The sequence below is a fragment of the Hypanus sabinus genome, chromosome 22 (assembly GCF_030144855.1).
Source record: "Hypanus sabinus isolate sHypSab1 chromosome 22, sHypSab1.hap1, whole genome shotgun sequence".
Taxonomy (NCBI): Eukaryota; Metazoa; Chordata; class Chondrichthyes; order Myliobatiformes; family Dasyatidae; genus Hypanus; species Hypanus sabinus.
In genome coordinates this window covers 57,618,709-57,642,598 of record NC_082727.1, presented here as the reverse complement: position 1 = coordinate 57,642,598, position 23,890 = coordinate 57,618,709, and the positions used below count along the sequence as shown (strand labels likewise).

The 23,890-nt window shown below is 41.0% G+C and overlaps 1 protein-coding gene across 2 annotated transcripts in view; it reads left to right on the top strand.

Moving 5' to 3' along the window:
• The window catches only part of LOC132379652 (G protein-coupled receptor kinase 5-like), a 295,141-nt gene extending 271,897 nt beyond the window's left edge, over positions 1-23,244 (top strand). For both annotated transcript variants that reach the window (XM_059947829.1, XM_059947827.1), the window contains 5 exons: positions 5,467-5,675; positions 9,322-9,459; positions 10,998-11,135; positions 13,361-13,492; positions 22,535-23,244. In XM_059947829.1, the coding sequence (XP_059803812.1) occupies positions 5,467-5,675; positions 9,322-9,459; positions 10,998-11,135; positions 13,361-13,492; positions 22,535-22,636 (719 nt within the window). In that variant the 3' untranslated portion in view covers positions 22,637-23,244. The remainder of the gene's footprint in view (positions 1-5,466; positions 5,676-9,321; positions 9,460-10,997; positions 11,136-13,360; positions 13,493-22,534) is intronic.
• The last annotated feature ends 646 nt before the right edge of the window (positions 23,245-23,890 follow it).

Below are 23,890 nucleotides of genomic sequence, written 5' to 3'. Positions count from 1 at the left end.
CTGTAGCAGCCTGTGGCAACAAATTTCACAGATTCACCACTCTCTGGCTAAAGAAATTCCTCCTCATCTTTATTCTAAATGGACATTCCTCTATTCTGAGGCTGTGTCCTCTGGTCTTCAACTCCCCCACCAGAGAAACAACCTCTCCACATCCACTCTATCAAGCCCTTACAGAATTCAATAGGTTTCAATGAGATCCCCCTTCATCCTTCTGAATTCCAGTGAGTACAGGCCCAGGCCTGTTAAATGCTCCTCATATGATAAGCATTACAATCCTGTAATCTTTTTCATGAACCTCCTTTGAACCCTCTCCAATGACAGCACATCCTTTCTGAGAGAAGAGGCCTAAAACTGCTCACAATACTCCAAGTGAGGCACTGCCCGTGAATTGTAAGGCCTCAATATCCCTCCTCATCCCCATTCTAAAAGGACATCCTTCTATCCTGAGGCTGTGTCCTCCGGTCCTAGAATCTCCCACTATGGGAAACTATTTCAACTTGGGGTGGCTTGGTCATGTAGCGGTTAGCGTAATGTCATTACAGCAACAGCGACCCGGGTTCATTTCCGCCGCTGTCTGTAAGGAGTTTGTATGTTCTCCCTTGAAACTATGGGTTTCCTCTGTGTGCTCCAGTTTCCTTCTGCATCCCGAAGAGATAGGAGTTAGTGGGTTAGTCAGTCATGTGGATGGAGTCGGGCAGCACGGGTTCATTGAGCCAGAAGGGCCTATTAATGTGCTGTAATCTAAATGTAAGGTACAAAAACATATGAATATGAATATAATTCCCGGGGCTTTTGTTTTTATCTTTGTGGTTAGGTAATTTAAATATTCAGATGGTATTTTACATTGGTAATTACTGGCAGGTGTTTACAAAGATGGATGCAAACTTGGTTTCCTGCTGGTTGATTTTGATTAGCTTGCCTCTGCATTAATTACAATCTGTGCTAACCTTAACACGTAGTAAATATGAGTCATCAAAGACTCTGGTGCCATATGGTTCAAATGATGGAAAAACTTTCCCTCGAGTATAAATTTTGTATGAAAAAGTAACGTTTAATTTAAAACTCTGTTTCCTTATCCCAGCAAATAGTTGGCAGTCTTTTACATGAAACACATGTGCGGGGGGCTGCCACATCCAAGAATGCATTGCAATGAATGAGGTGACTCTGTTAGCTGCAGGTAGCAACCACGGTGCCATAGCAGTTAGCGCAATGCTCCGGCTGTCAGAGTTCAGAGTTCGATCCTAGCATCCTCTATAAGGATTCTCCATGCATCCTTCCTGGGGAATGCACGTGTTTTCTCCAGTTTCCTTCCACAGTCCAAAGAGGAAGGTAAATTATCCCGTTAGAGTTAAAGCTGGGGTTGCCGCATGTTGCAGCTCAAAAGGCTGGAATGGCTTATTCCAACCTATATCTCTGGACAAAATAAATAAAATATAATATAATTACTCTATTGCCAAAGCTTGATACATTTATATCACTGCTTTATTGCCTGATGCACTAAATAATTTTTAGATTTTAAGTGCCGTAAAAACAAGTAATTTTATTAAGATTAGCATCAAAGCACAGTTACTTGAGTTCCTAAGCAATGTATTAGCTAGTCTCTTTACATTCTCAGTTTATTTTTCATTTAAATCAGTTTAGTTATGATTTGAAATAATTAAAACAAGATCACTGCAATAAATCATCTGCTTGTCTGTTCCCTTTAAAACGAGTATTACAATAATGCTTCTATTAAAACATTTCCAACGCATCACCGACACCAGCCTGCCTGCCATCAAGGACACATATACTGAAAGGTGCCAGAAAAGACCACGTATCATCATAAACAAGAGAAAATCTGTAGATGCTTGAAATCCAAGTAACACACAGAAAATGCTAGAGGAACTCAGCAAGCCAGGCAACATCTATGGAAAAGAGTACAGCAGACGTTTCAGGCTGAAACTCTTCAGTTCTGCTGAAGGGTCTCGGCCCGAAACATTGACTGTTTACTCTTTTCCGTAGATGCTGCCTGGCCTGCTGAGTTCCTGCAGCATTTTGTGTGTGTTGCCCAGTAACATCATGCAGTATCCCACCCACCCTGCTCAAGGACTGATTGGCCCACTCCTATCAAAGAAGAGGCTACATAGCATCCACACCAGGACCTCCAGATTCAAATGCAGTTCATTGATCAGCACTTTGCAGTCACCTGCTGTCGTCCTGTTCTGCTAAAACAAACACCTCATGTCATTCAAGACATAAAAATAAGATGTTTCTATGATCCTACCTGTAATAGTCATTTGGTCCAGACTGACCTTTGTTATAAATCCGCTGTGCCTGTTCCTCTGCCAAGCTGAATTTCCCCAACAGGCTGTTAATTTCTGTGGTAGATTAAACTCTCCGTCAAAATCCCTCAAACTGAAGTTGACAACAAATCACTTGTTTCAGATCAAAAGCGGTTACCTTCCTCAAACAATGATCAACACCTAGACCCACCAACCCACCCCTCCACATCCCCCAGCACCACTACTTTATCATTTCCTCACGGTCACACTCCTGTGCCTAGCACCACTTTATGGACATACAATCTATCTATGAAAGCTATCTTACATATTTATATTTATTGTGTTTTTTAAATTATTGTGCTCTTTATCATATTGTGTTTGTTTGGTACGTTGGTTCCAGAGTAAGAATTCGTTCTCGTTTACACTTGTGTATTGGAAATGACATTAAAAAATCTGGAATCTTGAATATTGAGAACACAGAATCATCCGACACAGAAAAAGGCCCTCCCGCTCACCTTGTCTACAATGACTATCCAGTACCAATCCCATTGACCAGCACTCATTCTGTAGCCCTCCATCTCTTGTTAGGTAAAACATTTGTGCAAATATTTCCTAAGTATGAGTGTTTCTGCCTCCACCTTCCTGTCAGGCAGCACATTCCAGATTCCATCTAGATTCTGGGTGAAAAAATATCATCCTCAGGTCCCTCTAAACCTTCTTAAACTGAAAGACTGGAAGACCTTTACTTTGAGGAGGGATCTCCTCCTATCGATGCCCCTCATCATTTTGTATACCTCTGTCAGGTCCTCCCTTAGTCACCTGCACGCCAAGCAAAGCAAACCCACCCAATCCCGAGCAACGCCCTGAAAAATACTCAGTGGAATTATGACCTTCCTGCAGGTGGTAACCAGAACTGTGCACAGTATTCCAGCTGCAGCCAAACTAAAGCTTTATAAAGTTCTGCCATAATCTCCAAGAGTTTGCATTCGATATTCTGGCTGATGAAGGCAAGCATTCCTTTTATGGAATCTTTCGTGCTGATTCATCTTGTTCCCTGTAGAATTAGACAATATAGACAATAGACAGTAGGTGCAGAAGTAGACCATTCGGCCCCTCGAGTCTGCACCGCCATTCTGAGATCATGACTGATCATTCACTATCAATTCCCAGTCCCTGCCTTGTCCCCATATCCCTTGATTATTGGTACTTCAGTAAAATGAGGCAAACTCTCAGCCTTATCTGAGAGTAAACATATTTATTTGTTGAAATTCTTTTCATGTGCGGTAGTTGGACTGCAAATCAATTTTACAAGAGTTTGAATTAGTTTGTATTAAACAGCAAGGTACAGCTGCAGTCCAAAGACTCACCTATATTCCAAGCAGAGTTAGAGAAATCGAGAGCTGTGGATAGTGCACTTAGATGTACCTGCTGCTCCAGTACAAATTGAACTCATTGCATTGAAGTGAGGCTCTCCATTGGTCAGGGTTGACCGTGGATGTTGTGTCCCAGATGATACACAAGCCAGGGCAGTACGCTATGGAGAGCAAGCTGTTAACCATGTAGCCGGCTCCCTCTCCCCACACAACAAGGAATCCAAGAGAACAGCAGACACTGGATACAGTTTGGCACCAGCAGCATCACAGGAGTTGCCAGTCTGTGTAGAATTCAACATAGCGTTTCCTTAGACACTCCAGCTGCAGACTTTTCCTTGGGGTGGGGTGGGGAGGTTCCTCTCGAAGCCTCCCCCATGAGTGGGTACAGCCACAAAGCAGCGGAAGCTTGAGATCAAAGTTTTCCTTCTCCAATCTGATATAATAATATTATTGCTGGCCAAAAGTATCCCATAAATGAACTCAAAATAATCACTACATTGGTGAATGCATAGACCTAATGTATCACCCCACAGTGTTACAGTTAGAATAGTGTGAAAATTAAGAAAGGTAACAAAATGGTAGAAACAGTTCTACTGAGCTTAGTAGCCAAGCCACGCATGAAGGTCAGAAGCTGGACTTAGTTATTGGAGGCTATTTGAGACGCACTTAGTAGGTAATGTGAGCTTGTCCCCCACCACCACACACGCCGGCTATAATAACCTTAAGGAACCGGCAATGAAATACTCATTGTCAAAACTGATATCACATTTCACACTTTATATTGAGGTACACTGCTCCAAGTTTTTTTGTGAATCACCTCCTCAAGTTTTAGGGAATTAAAACTGTAACTAAGAAATACTTATTGTTTCTCTTAGAGCTAAACAGTACAGTTCTCAAAGTGACAGGGATCTCACATGGTATGTTCACACCAGCTGTGTGGTGAGAAAGGCGGTTCAGGAAGTTTGATATGGGCCCCCAAGTCCTAAGAACTTTCTACAGGGGCACAATTGAGAACATCCCGACTGGCTGCATCACTGCCTGGTGTGGGAACTGTACCTCCCTTCATCGCAGGACTGCAGAGAGTGGTGCAGACAGCCCAGTGCATCTGTAGTTGTGAACTTCCCATGATTCAGGACATTTACAAGGACAGGTGTGTAAAAAGAGCCTGTAGGATCATTGGGAACCCAAGTCATCCCAACCACAATCTATTCCAGCTGCTACCATCCGGAAAGTGGTACCACAGCATAAAAGCCAGGACCAGTAGGGTCCAGGACAAGCTTCTTCCTCCAGGCCATCAGACTGATGAACTCACGTTGATTTGAGTGTACTCTATATTAGATTGACTGTTCTATTTATTATAAATTATTATGAATGCATAATTCATATATTCACACATTTAGATGGAGTCGTAACGTAAAGATTTTTACTCCTCATGTATGTGAAGGATTTAAGGAATAAAGTCAATTCAATTCAAAACTGGAGTAAAAGAAAAGCTAAATACCATGGATGTTAGAAACTTGAAATGCAACAGAAACAGCTGGAAGTATTCGGTAATCAAATAGTATCTTCAAGGGAAGGTTTCCTTCTTGAACTGTTAGTTTGTTTCATTATAATACTCCAAAAGTGTATTTATAAAAACTTTAATTGCAGCATGGGTATTTGTTTCAGAACCCTAACATTACTTGAGATTTCTGCTTTACAGGTACAAATCCAGGCATTTGGTTGCTTTTCTCAGTTTGTATATTGGTTGAGTCAATCTGATTTTGTTTAAGGAAAAGAATTTGAATTTGCTGACTGAGTTCTGCTTTTAATTTGTGAGTTCTGTTTTCCAGCACCGGAAGTACTAAATAATCGTCGATATACATTAAGCCCTGACCTCTGGGGTCTGGGGTGCCTAATCTTTGAAATGATTGCTGGACAGTCTCCATTTAGAGGTCGGAAAGAGAAAGTCAAAAGGGAGGAGGTAGACAGACGAGTGTTGGAAACAGAGGAAACTTACACAGACAAGTTCTCTGAGGAGGCAAAGTCTATTTGCAAGATGGTAAATGTTATGTTTTGTAACTTCATAACATGAAACTAATTCAAAGGAAGACATAGGAGTCCAAAATGCATACTTTAAGCGAGGCATGCATATTGCGTGTAGTGTGATAGTGTATGTGATTCACATATTTATACATATAACCTGTATTGAATTAGTTAGATGAACAAGAATGCTTGCTCAACCAATACACAGCAAGATTACTTAAGTATTAAGTACACCACAGTAAGCTCCTTTAAGTAATATTTTAATACCTTAATGATCAATCAACCCTTTTCTTAAGGGCATCTAGACATCCTGAGAAAAGTTTGTATTTAAATTAATTATATTTGTTAGGCTTGTAGTTAGGAAATTATAATTTTAAGCACAATGTCAAGGAAATAGCAGTGTTTATTAAGCAGTGATGTTTGTGAACATCCCATTGATCCATGGTGTAAAGGATCATAAGAAAATGGCTATGCTCTGACTAGAAACATAGGGATCACCTGGAGGAGGAACAGCATTGAAACAGGCCATTCGACCCTACAGGTCCTGTTGAGTATTTGTGCTCGATTCACGCCTCCCGAAGTCTTTCTGCACCTAAATCTATCAGCACAGTATTCTATTCCTTCTTCCTTGTACCTTTATCAAGCCTTCCTTAAGTGGAGCACACACACAGACTGCTGAAGGAAGTGAGCAGGTTAGGCAGCATCTATGGAGAGGAATAAACAGTTGACATTTCAGGCTGAGATCCTTCCAATACTACCAGAAAAAAAGGAGTAAGAAGCCAAACTAAGAAAGTGGGTGGAGGAGAAGAAACTGGAACTGGAAGGTGACCTAGTGAAACTAGGTGAGGGAGGTGGTAGGAGGGTGGGGAATGGGCTGAAGAAGAATTACTTTAATAGGAGAGGAGAGTAGACCATGGGAGAAAGAGAAGGAGGTGGGGCACCAGGGGGAAATGATAGACAGGTGAGGGAAAGAGAAGGGATAAGAGGGGAGCCAGGACAGGGAATCAAAAAAAAAGGAGGAGGAGGTGGGGGAGAAATACTGGAAACTGGAAAAATCAATATTCATGCCATCAGATTGGGAGCTACCCAAATGGAAAATGAGGTGAGGTGTTGCTTCTCTGACCTGAGAGTGGCCTCATCATGGCAGTAGAGGAGGACATGGTCCAATGTATTGTAATGGAAATGGGGAGTGGAATTAAAATAGTTGGGCACCGAGAAATCCTCCTTATTGCGGGCGTAGCCAAGGTGCTCCCTTAAGTGTATCTGAACTATTCACTTCAATCACTCCTGTTGCAGGGAGTTCCATATTCTTACTTTGCTTTGGGTAACGAGGATTTTTTATTTTGATTTGCTGTTTCTGAAAGCTTTTCTTAATTATTAGTAATCAATGCATATGTTCTCCAAAATCCCTTTGATTACTCTAGAACTCAGGAATGTAGCCTTGGCATAGGAGCTTAATCATGAAAAACTATGATGAAGAAGAATGTCTTCTCTCATGTGGTTACATAGTTTGTGCATCATGCCTTAGAGGGATGGTGCAAAGATCACTAAACTGGTTCCAAAGATGGCAGATTTAAAGTTTAAGCAGATTAGACCTGCATTCTTTGGAGTTCAGAAAAAATAGATGAAATCTCATTGAAAATTACAAACTTCTTGCAAGGTCTTCGCCAGGTTGGTTGCAATGAAATTCTTTCCCCTGACTGATGAATCTGGAACCATGAGTTGTAGAATAAGGGGTAGACCTTTTAGAACTGAGGTGAGAAATTCCTTTAAACTGATGATGGTGAATCTTTGGAATTACTATGGGGAATTAAGGAGATTGATACTGAGTTCTTTTGATGTAGAGATTTCTGGATATTAAAGCTATCAAAGGGCATGGGAACCGTGCAGGAAATGGGTGTTGAGTTAGATCAGCCACAGTCTTGTGAAGTGGCAGAGCAGGTTTCAAGTCTCAGGTAAATTTTTGCTCCCATTTCATACATCCTGTTTCTATGTTTGGATGCCTCCATGCCAGAGGTTGTGGGTGTTGTCACTGGATATGACGAGGTTACTCGGAAATCAGGCAAGGAGATAGAATTGGGCCAAAGATTGAATCATTCATGGTCAGGCTTCAGAGGACAAATGACCTCCTGTTGCTCTAGTTTTGACTCAAGACCTCTGCATCAATTGGAATTTAAGCTGAAGAATCTTTGCATTAGGTGCACTATCATATTTTTCAGAATAATCTAGCAATACTGACTTTCAGAGTGAAAACTGGCAATTAATAGGCAAAGGGATCTTTGAGCAACTGGCAAAATACAGTTATCCATAGTCACCCACAGCAACCAATTTACTAATGCTCCTGTGCAAAAGTCTTAGGCGCATATGTATAGCTAGGGTGCCCGAGATTTTTGTAGTAATCTTATGCATTGCCACCACAAAAAGAACAAATTTCATGATGTGTGTGAGTGATGATAAACCTGATTCTGATACGGGTCTTTATTGGGGACTGAGAGTGGGAAAGGGAAGGGAGCAAGAAGCACCAGAGAGACATTCTGTAATGATCAATAAACCAACTGTTTATAATCAAATGACTTTGCCTGGTACCTCAGGGCTCAGTGTGTCTGCCCGTCTCTCCCCTCCACCCCGGCACTCCTTCCCTGCTGACTGTCCCACACCCCTCCACCCTCATCATTCCCAATATCCGTTGCTCCTGTCAGATTTACAAACTCCACTTCACATTGACAAATATAGTACTGTGCAAAAGTCTTAGACACCATAGCTATATGCTGGTGCCTGAGACTTTTACACAGTAGTGTACTTACATGGAAATCGAAAACATCAGTGTGTTACACTGTTTACTCAATGATCACTGAAGGATAATTTGAACTGTTTAAAAAATAAGTATTTAGAGGTTTAAAAGTAGCTAATGAAAATCAGCTCTTTCTTCCCACTTGTATAGATCCCACTTCATAAAAGACAGAACAAATTGTAAATGGGAACTGGCATGAACTGTGACAACAAAACATAAACAGGAAAAACTGAAGGAATAACATTTTCATCCATTAACATGACATAATTAGAATTCTGCGTTACAGAGAACTTTGCTTGTTGCAATTACCCTGATCTCAGGAAGGAGATACAGAAGCCTGAAGGCACACACTCAATGATTCAGGAACAGCTTTTTCCCCTTTGCCATCTGATTGCTGAATGGACAATGAACCCATGAACACTACCTCACTACTTTTTTTCTCTCTCTTTTTGCACTATTTACTTAATTTAACTTTTTCAAATATATACATATTTACTGTAATTTACAGTTTTTATGTATTGTAATGTACTGCTGCTGCATAGCAACAAAGTTCAGTACATATGCTGGTGATATTAAACCTGATTCTGATTCTAATTCAGTACATTATGCCAAAGCTAACTGTTCCTTCAATGTGTCAAAACTCTCGTGTGTGTAGTAGGAACTAATGTGAGATGATTCACACAAATGTGTGCCATTCATTTTACATTTTTGGATAAACCATTTTACATTTTTGGAAGAATTTAGTGTTTGATTATAAATGACAGGTACACAACTGTGAATATGTTAATATTTTTCTTCTGTGTGAAAAACTGGTAGTTATAGATTCAGTGAAGCTGTGCAGATGTAAGATCACTGATTGTTTCCTCAATAGTTGCTAACCAAAGACCCCAAGCAAAGACTAGGCTGTACAGGAGGTGGTGCTTCAGATGTGAAGAAAAATCCATTCTTCAGGAATATCAACTTCAAACGATTAGAAGCGGGCATCATGGAGCCTCCATTTGTACCTGATGTAAGTAGCGATGCGTTGCTTGAAGGGTTATTTACAAATGCATTGAACAAGGTGCCTCAGATTTTGCTGGTGAACGTACAGACCACTGGCATTTACCAAATCAAAGATTTCCCAGGGCATTTCACTCCACGCTAGATCTCAGTGATTTCTGAACTCCCAGTTCCTGCCCAGGCACGAGGTTGCGCAGATATGGCGGCACGGTAGTGTAATGGTCAGTGAAACGCTATTACAGCTCCAGCGACCTATGTTCAATTCTGCCGCAGTCTGTAAGGGATATGTGACCACACATTCCAAAGGCACAGAGGTTAGTAGGTTATTGGTCACAAGTATGTAATTGGACGGCACTAAATGCCAGAGGGCCAGAGGGCCTAATGCTGTGCTGTATATCTAAAAAATAAATAACATTGGAAAGGGAACTGTTGTTCAAAGCAAACTATTTTAAAGTTAGCATTATGTTTTTAACTCCTTATAAGTGCTTTTAGTTAACTAATTTTAAAACTTCTACAGTTTATTAGATACTTAAACACTGCCAAAGGTTTGACAGCTGTTTAGCTTTTCTCTCAGAGGTATTTCCAGGATGGTACTGTTTTCTATTTAACAGACATAACATGCCAGAATCATATTTCAGCTCAACCCTGTATTCATTTCCTCTTTAGCCTTCATTATGGATCATTATTTAGTACAGCCCCATCATTTTCAGCATATACATGAGCTCAGTCAGTGCAGTTTCATTAACAGTAATCCAAACAACACCTCATAAAACCACAAGATTTCCAAACTGGATTGCTATAATGCCCACTGATGTAATGCCTCATTCAGTGCAATTTAGTACACAGAGAAGTTTTCTTTTTGTATAAGGGAAAACTATTAGAAGCCAAATGCAGCTGCTTTGGGGAATTGTGCTATGGCCATTCTGAAAGGGAAGTGCTTAAGTATTTACATTCATAAATCATAACTTGTTGGCTTTTTTACAGAGCACAATGCAATATTGTTCTTAAATCCTCCCTCCATTTGGATCCTGTCGTGCAAAGAAATCTACCCTTCAGACTGCCTTCAGCTATATAAAGGTTTTAGCAGAACATGCCACAGACCATTGTCTTAAATTATACATTCATTGGCTGCAACAGTGTGGAATCCAGCAATTTCTCTTTTCCTTCACTGAAAATATATTGCTATACTTCAGCATTAATCTTGGCAAAAATAGGAACATCGTCTTCCCCTCTGCCATCAGATTTGTGAATGGACATTGAACCTGTGAACACGACCTCACTGCTTTTTTCTCTTTCTTTTTGCACTATTTATTTAATTTAACTTTTTTAATATTTATATATTCTTACTGTAAGTTTTAGTTTTTTTTATTTTGTGGTTGCAACTTACAACAAATTTCACGACATAGTCCAGTGACATTAAACCTGATTCAGACTCTAAAAAACATGGAAAGTGCTTCCTCTGTTTGCAAACACATTGAAGTCTTACATTGATTCTCTATTTTGTGGCAACGGTGGCAGATCGGATGATATTTGTTACTCTCCCAACAGCCACGAGCTGTCTACTGCAAAGATGTGCTGGATATTGAACAGTTCTCCACTGTGAAGGGGGTCAACCTCGATCAGACAGATGATGATTTCTATTCAAAGTTTGCGACTGGCTGTGTTTCTATTCCCTGGCAAAATGAGGTGAGCTGAAGACCATTTCCTTTTGAATTTGGATGCATTGAAAGAAAGATTGTATCCCTCATGTTAGCTTGCTATTTAACACAAATGACAGCTTTTCTTTCATCATGTTAGTTACTCACAGGTGCAGTGTTATGAAGATAAATGTAAAGCCCGTAATAGCCTCTATTCAGAATAAAATATAGAATCAAGCACCCTGTCTAAAAAAACTATACTGTAAAAGCCAGTTGATTAAGGCTGACTTACTTACTGCCCATTACGCTGCTGGTGTTAAGGGCAGCAATGAAGATCCTCCATCTCTGTTTGTATAAAAGGATTCTTCATTGCTGTTTCCATAACAACTGTTTTTTGACCAGTCAGAGGTGTTAGACCTGAGCCGAACCCTCAAAGCTGGAGGACCGGTGGACCACCTTTACCCTTTGACCTGTTTGGCATGGGTGACCCTACCAAGAGCCAAAGCACAAGGCCCCGACTGCAGCCAACATAGCTCTCCGGGTCATTGAGGCATGCAAGCCTCCGAGCCCTGCGACAAGGTTGTGGTCCTCCTGGAAATTATTAAAGCTGAAACATGGTTGAATTCTGCACCTGGGTATGTAGCGATCATGACATTAGACTCATAGTACACAGTTACAGGATCTTTGCTCCAGTCTGTCCATCCCAACCAAGATTCCCACCTAACCTAGTCCCGTTTGGCCCACTTGGCCCATACCCCTCAAAAGCTTTTCTATCCGTGTATCTGTCTAAGTACCTTTTGTGTTCACGTACCAGTTCTGGCCGTGGATTTCATCATTAGAGATTAATTAAGTGACCACCACCTCCTGCTGTTGCCAATGGTGATCATTTACACATGTACTGCAGAGACATTTATGTTTGTGTATAAAAGTAAACTCTAGCTCAGAGGTTCCCAACTTGGGGACACAGACCCCTCAGTTAGTAGTAGGGGTCCATGGCATAAAGGTGCTCTAGATGCTCAAACGCACATTCCCTTTCTGAGGCTTGGTTATAACATGATTGATGGATTAAGGAACATGATTTTGTTTTATGTGGCCGCACTGGTTAAAGCTCAATCACCGTCGGGAAAACCTGTTTAGATCTGTGTACTTTGAAGGCTGTTCTGCTATTTTGTGTAAGGTTTCCCAGGAACATAACTATTGCTTCACAGCAGAACAACCTGTCCTCATTTAGGCAGAAATAAATCGTAAATGATCTTTGACACATCAAACTCCAGAAGGTTTATCCATTTACTTAACTCCTCAGTTAATGATAAGCACTGCTGTGCACTCGGAGTCAACCCTTCTTCCTGGTCGTAGCAATAAAGGCACCTCACTACAGAAACTATCCACTCAGCCAGCTTGTCAATCACCTCCTGGACCATCTGTGAAAGAGTCTGAGATTTCCACATGGAAATCTCAGTTTTCACAATACTGGAATCAACGCTGACATCCTGGCAGAGAAGGAGTGCCAGGGGCTGGGGGTGGCGTGGGTCAGATACACCCAGTCCTGAGACACCAGGCAAGGTCATTTGATTCCAAACAATTGGGTTATTAATCATTACAGAATGTTTCTCCCACCTTTCCCACTCCCTCTTCTCTCAGCTTCCCTTTTCCCAACCATGATTCCCCTCTCCCTGCTCCCTTCCCACCCTCAGTCCATAATAGAGACCCATATCAGAATCAGGTTTATCATCACTCATGTTTGCTGAGAAATTTGTGTTGTCCTTTGTGATGAATGCTACCTTCTTATTTCACTGCCTTTTGAAGATAGTGGTGAGGCCAGTGCCCATGATGGCTCTGGCTGAGATAACAACACTCGGCAGCTTTTTCTGACCCTGCACATTGGTCTCTCCATACCAGACGGCGATGCAACCAGTCAAAATGCTCTCCATGGTACATCTGTAGAAATTTGTTATAGTCTTTCATGAAATACCCTATCTTCTCAAACTCCTAATGAAATATAGCCATTGTCATGTCTTCTTGTGACTATTAATATGTTAGGCTCAGGATAGATCCTCTGAGATGTTGACACCCAGGAAACTGAAGCTGATATATATTTTTCATTTTTATTGGCTGACTTGTGTCAAGGATTGTTAATGAGAATGTGGACGGCGAACAACAAGTACACTGATTAGTTTGTTGACATAGATTTAGCAATTTGAATAAAGTTTCTGAAGATTTACAGTTAGGATTTATTGTTCAGTTAGTTATATTTCTTTCTTCTGTTCCCTGCAGATGATAGAAACTGAATGTTTTAAGGAACTGAATGTATTTGGTCCAAATGGAAGTCTACCTCAGGACCTCGATAGGAGTTATCTGCCTGAACCACCCAAACGAAGTCTACTTCAAAGACTCTTCCGGCGGCAGGTGAGACTCAACCCAGTGAGGTTCCTCAGCTGCTGCTTCCATCTGCTTCAGATTGCCTACCAGAATTTTGATGCTGGTGATTTGTAGTAACGTAAGGGAATTAAAATTCCTTAAGACCATAAACTGTTGGGTCCCTTCATCTTTATCAGGAAGTTAATGGCTAATATTGGTTTAATTACAACAGAGTCAGATTAATGAGTAAATGAGAGGGCAGAAACCATAATGGAGCCCCGTTAGTGCCATCTTGTGGTAACGCCTCAGGAAATGTAATAATAGACCTACACTGCCCTCTAATTGCAGCATCCATAGCTGAAAATTAACACCGCGTGCTTCAATGTACAATTCATTTTTGATCAAAGTTTATTTTGCAACAGATTAGTTTGTGGACTGTGTGATTTGTGTAATTAACATTCCGTGGTAAAGCAATAATTTAGTAGTGAAGAGCTAAAGGCACTGACGTGGTTCCTTTGGTATTGGTTTATTATTGTCACGTGTACCAGGATACAGAGTAAAGCTCGTCTTACATATTGTTTACGTACAACAAATCAGGTGGTACATGGCATAGTGGTTAGCACAACGCTTTACGGTACCAGCAATCCAGGTTCAATTCCCGGCACGGCCTGTAAGGTGTTCATATGATCCTCCCATAACCACGTGGGTTTCCTCCGATTTCTTTGGTTTCCTCCCACAGTCCAAAGACGTACTGCTTGGGAGGTTAATTGGCCATTGTAAGTTGCCCTGTGATTCAGCTAGGTTGCTGGGTGGCATGGCTCGAAGGGCCAGAAGGGCCTATTCCACAGTGTATTTCAATCAATCAATAGAATCATTACTCATCACATTGATCTAGAATAAGGTAAAGCAATAACAATGCAAAACAAAGTGTAAAAGCTATTGTAAAAGTCCAGTACAGGTAAACAAGATCATAACGAAAAGACTGTAAGGCTAAGAGTCCATCTACTTGTCCAAAGAGGTCCATTCAAGAGTCTGATACAGTGGATAGAAGCCTGGTGGTACATGCTTTCAGGTGTTTTAATCTTCTGCCCGATGGGAAGCAGGAGAGGAGAGAATGCCCGGGTTGGCTGGGTCTTTGATTATGCTTGCTGCTTTACTGAGGCAGCGACAGGTATGGACGGAGTTCACAGAGGGGAGACTGGTTCCTATGATGTGCAGTGCTATGTCCACAGCCCTCTGCACTTTCTTACAGAGCAATTGGCCATTCAGACAGAATCCTTTCTGTGGTGCACAGATAAACATTAGTAAGAATCAATGGGGGCATGGCAGATCTTCTTTCGTTTATCTGAACTTCTAATCTAAAACTTAAGTAGTTTTTTTCCATTTAAAATATAAAGTTAACTGGGTAAAGATATGACAACTTCCTTTCTCTGCATTATCAAATGACAATTTGTCCAATTTAAGCTCTGGGCCAGGTTTTCAAAGATTGAGGTATTGGGGCCAGAGGCAAGGTGTGGGCTGGTGTTCAGCTCCCTGCTTCACAAGGTTTACTCATCTCTGTCCTGAACTGAACCTATGGCCTACAACTAACAGGCTCCTGGATCAGCTGCAGTGATGACTGGCTCTGTGGTAGTGGACCCACTTTAATGAACTTCAGTTCTAAATATGATTTGCTTACTTTTATTGTTTGCATGATTTTTTTCTGCACATTGGGTGTTTGTTAATCTTCTTTTTAATGAGTTCTATTGGGTTTCTTGTTTTGTGGCTGCCTGTAAGGAGATGAACCTCAAGGTCATATTTAGTATATATACTTTGACAATAAATGAACTTCGAACAATACTAAGGTTGGAGTTTGGTGTGAACTTCTGGCCAAGCTGGCACCGATCTACGGTCTCTGTTAAGGTTGAGGCTTGGACCTAGTTGTTCTTTTGGTTTGTAGGGTTAGCCTTGGGGACAGAGATGGGAGACAGGGGTCACCTTAGGGTTTAGGAACAGGGATTTTGGAGAATTAGAGGTTAAGCCAGAGTCTAGACATGGCGTTCGAAGGCCAACATGAGATAAAGGGCATCTGTGGACAGATGAGGGGACAGCAGACCAGCGAGGATAAATGCTTGAGGCCCTCCCCCACCCCAGGTCAGCAAGTTGTTGGCATGTTCCGGGGTTGTAGTTCTATGTGGGGATGAGCAATAGTGACCCCCTACATCTGTGAGTCAGCACAACTGGAATTAGAGGCCCAGTGTTTGGGGTCCTGGTCATTGGAATATCTGGCATCCAAAGCCTGAAATGCACCCAGAGTCATCGTTCAGTGTCACAGATGAGTCTTGGGTCGATACCGAAGATCGAAGCTTTATCTGAAATCCGGAAGTTGAAGCGCAAGGGCCAGAGCCCCGAAGTCTAAGGCCCAATTACTGTGAGTCTGGAGGCCGATGACAATCTATCCTGGGCTTGGAAGGCTGTCAGTGTGTGTGAGTGGGCAGCTGGGAGGGAGGAAAGTGCTTTCTTTTGCTGTTGTTGTTGTTCTCTACAGATCGTTGGCATGCAGTGTTGGTGCTGAAATGTGTGGTGACACTCATGGTCCATGGTTGGTTGTTATCTCAAAAGAACACATTTCACTATATGTTTTGGTCTAAGTGTGATAAATGAATCTGAATCTGAAATTGGGTACTGAAAAATGAAGGGATGTAGAACAACACAGTAAGTTAGTCTCTGATAAATCTCATAAAAGTGTAGCAATGTTTTGAAGCATTCAGTAATCTCCTCCCTAAACACACTCCAACTAACCTGCCATCATTCCAAAAAGCGATTTATCAGACATGTTAGATTTGCAACTAAAATTGAGATATGTACTTTGGGTGGGGTGGCCGGAATGTGGTTGTGATACAAATTAGCCTAGGTATGTTGCATAGCATGAAGGGTATGAAGAACTGATGGGGGGTTTTCTGCCCTTATCATAAGATAACAATGGTTTTTGTCTGATCATGCAAATTGTGTCTTTATCCCTTAAGATGATGAGCTCTGTTGATCAGGGTCAACCATAGATGTTGAGTCCTAGCTGTCTAGATACACAAGCCTGGGCAGTGCAATATGGAGACCAGGCTGTTGCCCATGTAGGAAGCTTCCCCTCTCCGTGCATCTGATGAACCCAAAGGGATAGCAGAGACCGATACAGCTTGGCACCAGCAGCATCGCAGGAGTTACCAGTCAGCGTTGAACTCAATGTAGGACTGCATTAGGGACTCCAGCTCCAGATTTTTCTCTCAAGGTTTACTCCTGAAGCCTTCCCCGAGTGAGGCAGCAGAAGTTTGAGATCAGAGTTTTCCTTCTCCCAGATGAGCTGCCAAACATAGCTGAAGAGTCCCATCTGCCCGAAGTGACGGGTTTTAAGGCGGCAGTGACCCACCTTTGCCCCTTCTTCCGTCAGTAAAAAAGGTTCCGCTGGACTTAATGGCTAAGTCACATGTGAAGGCCAGGAGGTGGTCTTGGTTGTGGAAGCTATTTGAGGAACATGGCATTGGAAGCAATTAATAGATAATGGAAGCTCATCCCCACTCCCACTCCTAGCTTAAGAAGATCAACATCAACTCTCATCAACTTCCAATCAGGATGGCATCTATGTACAAAGCTCCTTCAGTTGACATCTTCTGGATAGATCATGAAACCATGCATTTCACTTTCTTTATAACTTTTATGTTTTCATCTTGAATGTGACTCTGGAACTGTTTGAGCCTTTGATTTGCAGTTTGGAAATCGTTTGGGGATTCCAGGAGGCAGAGGGAGAGTGCACGAAACTCCTGGCAAGAGGGCTGAGAGCCGATGTTTGACTCCATTTAACCGATTAAAGCTTCCTTTGTTTGCTGATTAAAGTGACGAGGGAGATTGAAACATTGAGGCAAATGCAGAAGGTGAGCGCCAACCGCCTGCCTTTTGATCGCTGGTGGGAAAAGCTCTCCTGCCAGAGAGGGGAGACTGCCTTTTGATCATTGAGGGAATTGCACTCTACAGACAGGGAAAGGCCTGTTGCTGAGCCCGGAGAATGTTACCCAGGTTTTCTGTTTTGGATATGGATTATGGACATTTCTTTCAGATTTATTGTTTTTATATTCTGAGTCTTTCACCCAATCATTCTCATTTTGTTATGTATGGGGGAGGGGATTTGGGGGTCGATTATGCACGTTCCATCTTTGTCCATTTTGGGGTTGATGAGCATGCTACTGGTTCTTCCTTTCTTGGGTTTGTGGCCAGCTGGAGAAGAAGAATTTCAGAGTTGCATACTTTGATAATAAAGGCACCTTTGAATCTTACAAATGTAGGTAAGGTTATTATAGTGGCCAGCCATGTGTTGTTATAATTTTACTAAATGCAAATACACACATAAAGAAGGCATCTGTAAATACACCATGAGAGAAAATATGTAAAACAGTAATGAAACAAATAAATTTATTCCAAGTATGACTATGTATTTGTCTGGAACAGGTTCAAGCTGCAACAAATCTTGTGGACATTTATTTTTCTATTGAGAAACAGAACAGAATTGGCCTTTCTGGCTCTTTGAACTGTGCCACCCAGCAAACCTCCGGTTTAATCCTAGCCTAGTCACAGGACAATTTACAATGACCAATTAATCTATCAACCGGTACGTCTTTGGACTGTGGGAGGAAATCAGATCACCCGGAGAAAATCCATGCAGTCATGGGAAGAATGTACAAACTCCTACCAGGACAGCAGCAGGAATTGAACCCAGGTTGCTGATACTTAAACCACTACGCTACATGTTAGTCTGTGATGTACAGGACATTGTGGTGTTGGATCTGAGCTTCAGCTGTTAGCTATCTGCTTTATTCTGAACAGCAGAACACAAGAAATAGGAGCAGGAGTGGGCCATCTGGCCCATCGAGCCTGCCCCACCATTCAATAAGATCATGGCTGATCTGTCCATAAACTCTGTTCCATCTACCTACCTTTTCCCCCTAACCTTTAATTCCCCTACTATGTAAAAATCTATCTAACTGTACCTTAAATATATTTATTGAAGAAGCCTCAACTGCTTCCCTGGGCAAGAGTTCTACAGATTCACCTCTCTCTGGGAGTAACAGTTTCTCCTCATCTGTCCTAAATCTTCTCCCCTGAATCTTGAGGTAATGTCCTCTAGTTCTAGTCTCACCCACCAATGGAAACAACTTTCCTACTTCTATCTTATCAGAACATTTTGTTCCTGAATAAAAACAATTCATAGGATTTTGTATTAGAACTGTACAAGATGTTGGTGAGACCATCATGGGGTTATTCTATTTGCCCAGCTATAGGAAGGATCTCATTTTACCAAAAAGGGTGCAGAAAAGATTCATAAGGATATTACTGGGACTGGAGGTGTAAGGAGGGTCTTGATAGGCTGAGGATCTTTTCCCCCGGAGCATAGGTGTTTGACTTCATAAAATCATGGAGAATATAAATAAAATGAAGGTTCACAGATATTTAATCCCAGGGTAGAAGGGTGTATATATGTATAGCTAAGGTGCCCAAGACTTTTGCACAATACTGTAGCAATTTTATGTATTGCACTGTACTGGTGCCACACAAAAAAAACTAATTACATGACATATATTATTGATAATAAACCTGGTTCTGATATGGGTCTCTGTTGTGGACAAAGGATGGAAAAGGGTCAGGGAGAGGAGAGGGAGAGGGAAGCACCAGAGAGACATTCTGTAATAATCAATAAACCAATTGTGTAGAATCAAATGACCTTGCCTGGTGTCTCATGGCTGGGTGTCTGCACCCCACCCTTGGCACTCCTTCTTTGCCATCTGTCCCACACACCTCCTGCCGTGCTCCACTCATCATTCTCAACATCCTTTGCCCCCGCAAATAAATAAATAAATATTTGTTTGCTTATTTATTTATTTGTTTGTTTGTTTGCGGGAGCAAAGAAGATATATACATACACACATACATTATATATATATATATATATATATATACATACACATACATACATACACACACACACACACACACACATATATATAAGACCTGCCAGCTACTCACCTGGTTTCGCTCACCTGTTGAAGGGGTGTGGGCACTGTCACATGCAAACAGCTACTTGCAGCCATGGGTGAGAATTGAGTATCCGATGCAGACCAAGGATAGCATTCAAGATAATTGTTGGTAACTTCAAATTCTTTGTAGATCCAAATTTGTTTAAGTAGTGAAATCATTTCATTTTTACTGCCAGTCATTTCTGACACCTCCAATCCTGAATGCTTGAACCCGCAGTGAGCAAAACAGCTCTGAATTGTCATACTGCTTATTTCTCGCCAACTATCAATGTCAAAAATTAATGTATTTTAAACACAAACACACATAGTTGACAGAATTAAAAACTCAAACAAGAGAGAATCTGCAGATGCTGGAAATCCAAAGCAACACACACAAACTGCTGGAGGGACTCAGCAGCCCAGGCAGCATCTATGGAAAAAGTACAGGTGACATTTCGGGCCAAGACCCTTTGGCAGGACTGGATTTAAAAACAGTTTTAAAAACTGTTTGCTCTCAGCACAGTGTGTGCCCAATGGCCACACAAGTCCACGGGACTGATCCTAGTTAGAAAATGTTTGGCAATGGTCTCCTGTCCCAATTAAACAGTGCGGTGTCACAAATAAACAAAAGGAATCCCAGTTATGTTCTCGATTAGTTCTTTTTTGTTAACAGTTGTCCCAAATAAGCAGCTGCCCAATTAACAGTGAACCAAAGACAACAAGGTTTGAACGTCACGTTAAAAAAAAGACGAGAGCCTTTGGGTGAGATATTGGCCTGAGCAATTAGTATGGCTGACAGGTATCAATGAAACACATGTGACATAACCGAAAAAGCTTTATGAAGGCAGGGTGCAGAACAAAATGGACTCTCTCAAACACAGGGAACAAAATTTGCAAATTTAGATATTGTGTTTCAGGAACTGAACCATTTCAAAAGAACAAATATAATTTGTTCAGCTACGTTTAGCGGTAAGCAAAGTTTTCAATGAAAGTGAATCCAGTGGGATATACACTCAGTGGCCACTTTATCAGGTATGCCTGCTCGTTAATGCAAATATCTAATCAGTCAATGATCTGGCAGCAACTCAGTGCATAAAAACATGCAGATATGGTCAAGACATTCATTTGTTCAAACCAAATGTCGGAATTGCAAAGAAATGTAAACAAAGTGATTTTGAACGTGGAATGAATGTTGCTGCCAGATGGAGTGGTTTGAGTATCTCAGAAAATGTTGATTTCATAGGATTTTCATGCACAACAGTCTCTAGAGTTTACAGAAAATGGTGCAAAAAACAAAAACAAAAAATCCAGTCAGTCAGAGGAGAATTGTCAAACTGGTTCAAGCTGACAGGAAGGCAACAGTAACTCAAATAACCACACCTTACAATAATGGTGTGTTGTTTCATAATGACTATGGCCCATTTCATACATAATAATTTTGACCCAACATGCTGTTTATTGAATTATATTTGAGTTCAAGTTGGAAGCAGTCTGTTGCCTGTTTGAACAACACAGACTATGATGCACTTCATTGTGAGAAGAACATTCTATAACAGTGAGGTTTTAAAAGGTCAAACAGTATTTAATGGTACTGCAGGGTTTTGTATTAAACAGAGGTTCCCTTCTACAACTTTCCTATGTATTGTTGTACTACTTTTGTCGATGCTGAAGCAGGGAAGTCTGGCACTCCTTAGCAGCAGAGTGAGTGCCACTTTTTAAGGAAGTCGGATCTTTCAAATGGCAATTCCTCAAAATGGCAGCATCTCCATTCTCCAGAAGATGCTGTATACTCATTGCTGCCATCAAGGAGAATGTTCAGGATCCTGAAGAAACACACTCAACATTTGGGGAATAACTTCCTCCCCACTGCCATCAGATTTCTGAATGGACAACAAACCCATTAACTCTACCTCACTACTTCTTTGTCTTTTTATTTTTCTCTTTTTCCCCCACTACTTGTTTAATTTATTTATTATACAGTATTTTGCAGAAGCCTTAGGCAACCTGGATTTTTTTTTATATATATGTGGTTTCAGATGTTACGGCCTCCACAGAGCCCTGATCTCAACATCAAGGCTGTCTGGAGAGACAACAGCAAGTAAGAGAGTCAAAGTCTGCAGAACTGTGATAAGTTCTCCAAGATACTTGCAGCAGCATCACAGCCGTGTTGCATCACTTAATTGGCATTCACAAGAAAAACAAATTAAATACAAGTTTTACAGGAAATAGCATAAATCATACAAATAAACATGAAATTCACTTTAGTGCAAAGTGATCACGGTTGTCGTAGTGTCGCTGAACTCTAGTGGTTAACGCTGTGCTTGAAGTTCAAAGTACATTTATTATCAAAGCATGCATACATTATACAATCTTGAGATTCGTCTCTTAACAGGCAACTACGAAACAAAGGAACCCCAAAAAAAACCATCATGCAGCCAATGTGCAGGGGGGGGGTGGAATAACCAAAAACAATAAATGCAAGAACAGATGTTTCAAGAACAAACGACTGAAGCGCAGTAACTTACCAAACTAGGCCACAGTGCAACCAGTCAGAATACTTACCCCAAAAAGGTTCCATTTTACCTTCCAAAATTTAGCCACATTACTCCAGTACGAGATTACTGTCAAAATTATGTATTGTTGTATATTATTGATATTCTACATGCATTTGTTGTTTTGTGTGTGCAAGGAATGGACCTCAAGCTATGGTGTCACTTGGGGGGGGGGGGGTGTTGGTGGTTGAGGTTGGTGCGGTGTACCAGTGGCGGTGTGGCACAGTGCCCAAGCTGGAGTCGGAGTTGTGATGGTGTGTTTTGGACACTTCTACTGCATGACTGTGATACCACTTGTACTTGCTTCCTTGTGTTTTCTTTGTGCTGTGTGTGACTGTTGGTTCTGTGTTTTGCCCCTTGACTCCAGAGTAACACTGTTTTGTTTGACTGTATTCATGAGTATTCACAATACTTAAACTTGAATTGATTTGAAATTGAAAAATATTCAGTTGTGTTCTTCAATCAAAAATGATGTTTGTTTCCTGCTGTGGTCTCTTTTGCAGAATCATCATAATCATTCAAACAGCACTACAAGTGTGAAGGCCCATTCCAATCATCATGTGGATTATCACCAAGCCAATTCAAACTCTGGAGGAAACAGCTAGTCTCAGCTCATCGTTCATATGGTGAATCTTGGTATTCTTCAGTTTTCCCCATTTTGCTGGAACTCTTTAGCGGGAACGCACCAGTTCCTGGTAGGGTAACCATTCCACATGACAGAGCTGCTCCGTTTCCTTTGCTCGAGCTGCCCCACTTCCTCTCAGGTCTGTCTTGGAGGCTGGGATCAAGACGTTCGAAACAAGATGGCGTCTCCTTAGAGTATCGCAATAGCAAATCAATGAAAATGGCTACTTGCACGTATTTAAGAAAATAGCATTTACTAGAACTGTATTTTGTCTTTATTAAAAAAAGGTTTTGTAAATTTCTCTATAACTGTCTTGGTTTACATTTTGTACATTTGTATTTAAAGCAAGTCAGAATCAGGATGTAAATTTTCAGTCCAGCAGCTACAAAGCCATGTGCTGATTCCACAATGAACATCTTACCTATTTTTTATGAATTGTGATTTAAGACTTCCTCCACATTTAACAGTGAAAGAGAACTTCTTAACTCTGCAATAGAACATTTTTTCATATCTTTTGCCATATCTGCAATCATTTTATATTTTTGTAGTTTGTTATAGCTTGGAATTTTATTAAATATCCCTCTTTCATTTGTATTGTTTTTTCATTTTATTTTTATTTAACAAGTGCATCTTTCCTATAATTTATATGTAAGTGACATTTTAATCTGAGTGAATGTATTCTAGATTTCTTTTAAAAGAACTTTTCTTAGCACATATTCTTTATTGAGGATGTTTTTCCAATGTGAAAATACTCAATTGAGGGGGAAAATCATTAGGTTTACTTTGCCATGATTAACGGTACATTTGGTTGAACCCTTACACCACTTAAACATATCATTAACGTTGGGATTATTGAGATGAACACCAGGTGTTCCCAGTTAGGTGTGATCTGATTGAAACACCTCAGTTAAATGCAAATAGGAGTGTTCAAAGGTTCAGAGGCTCATTTATTATGAAAGTAATGTATGCAGTGTATAACTCTGAGATTCATCTTCTCCAGATAGCCATGAAACAACGAAACCCATGGAAGTCAGTTCAAAGAGAAACAGCAAACCTACCCCCTGCACAAAAAAATGGCATCTTTTGATCATCAATCCCCCCCCCCCCCACCGCACACAAGAAAAACAATGAGAAAGAATGTGTTGCTAGTTAGGTGAATGAAGCATCTTGCATTGTGTTGAATGCAAATAGGAATGGATGGCAGCTTCTGCTCTGGAATATTAGCATAATGTAT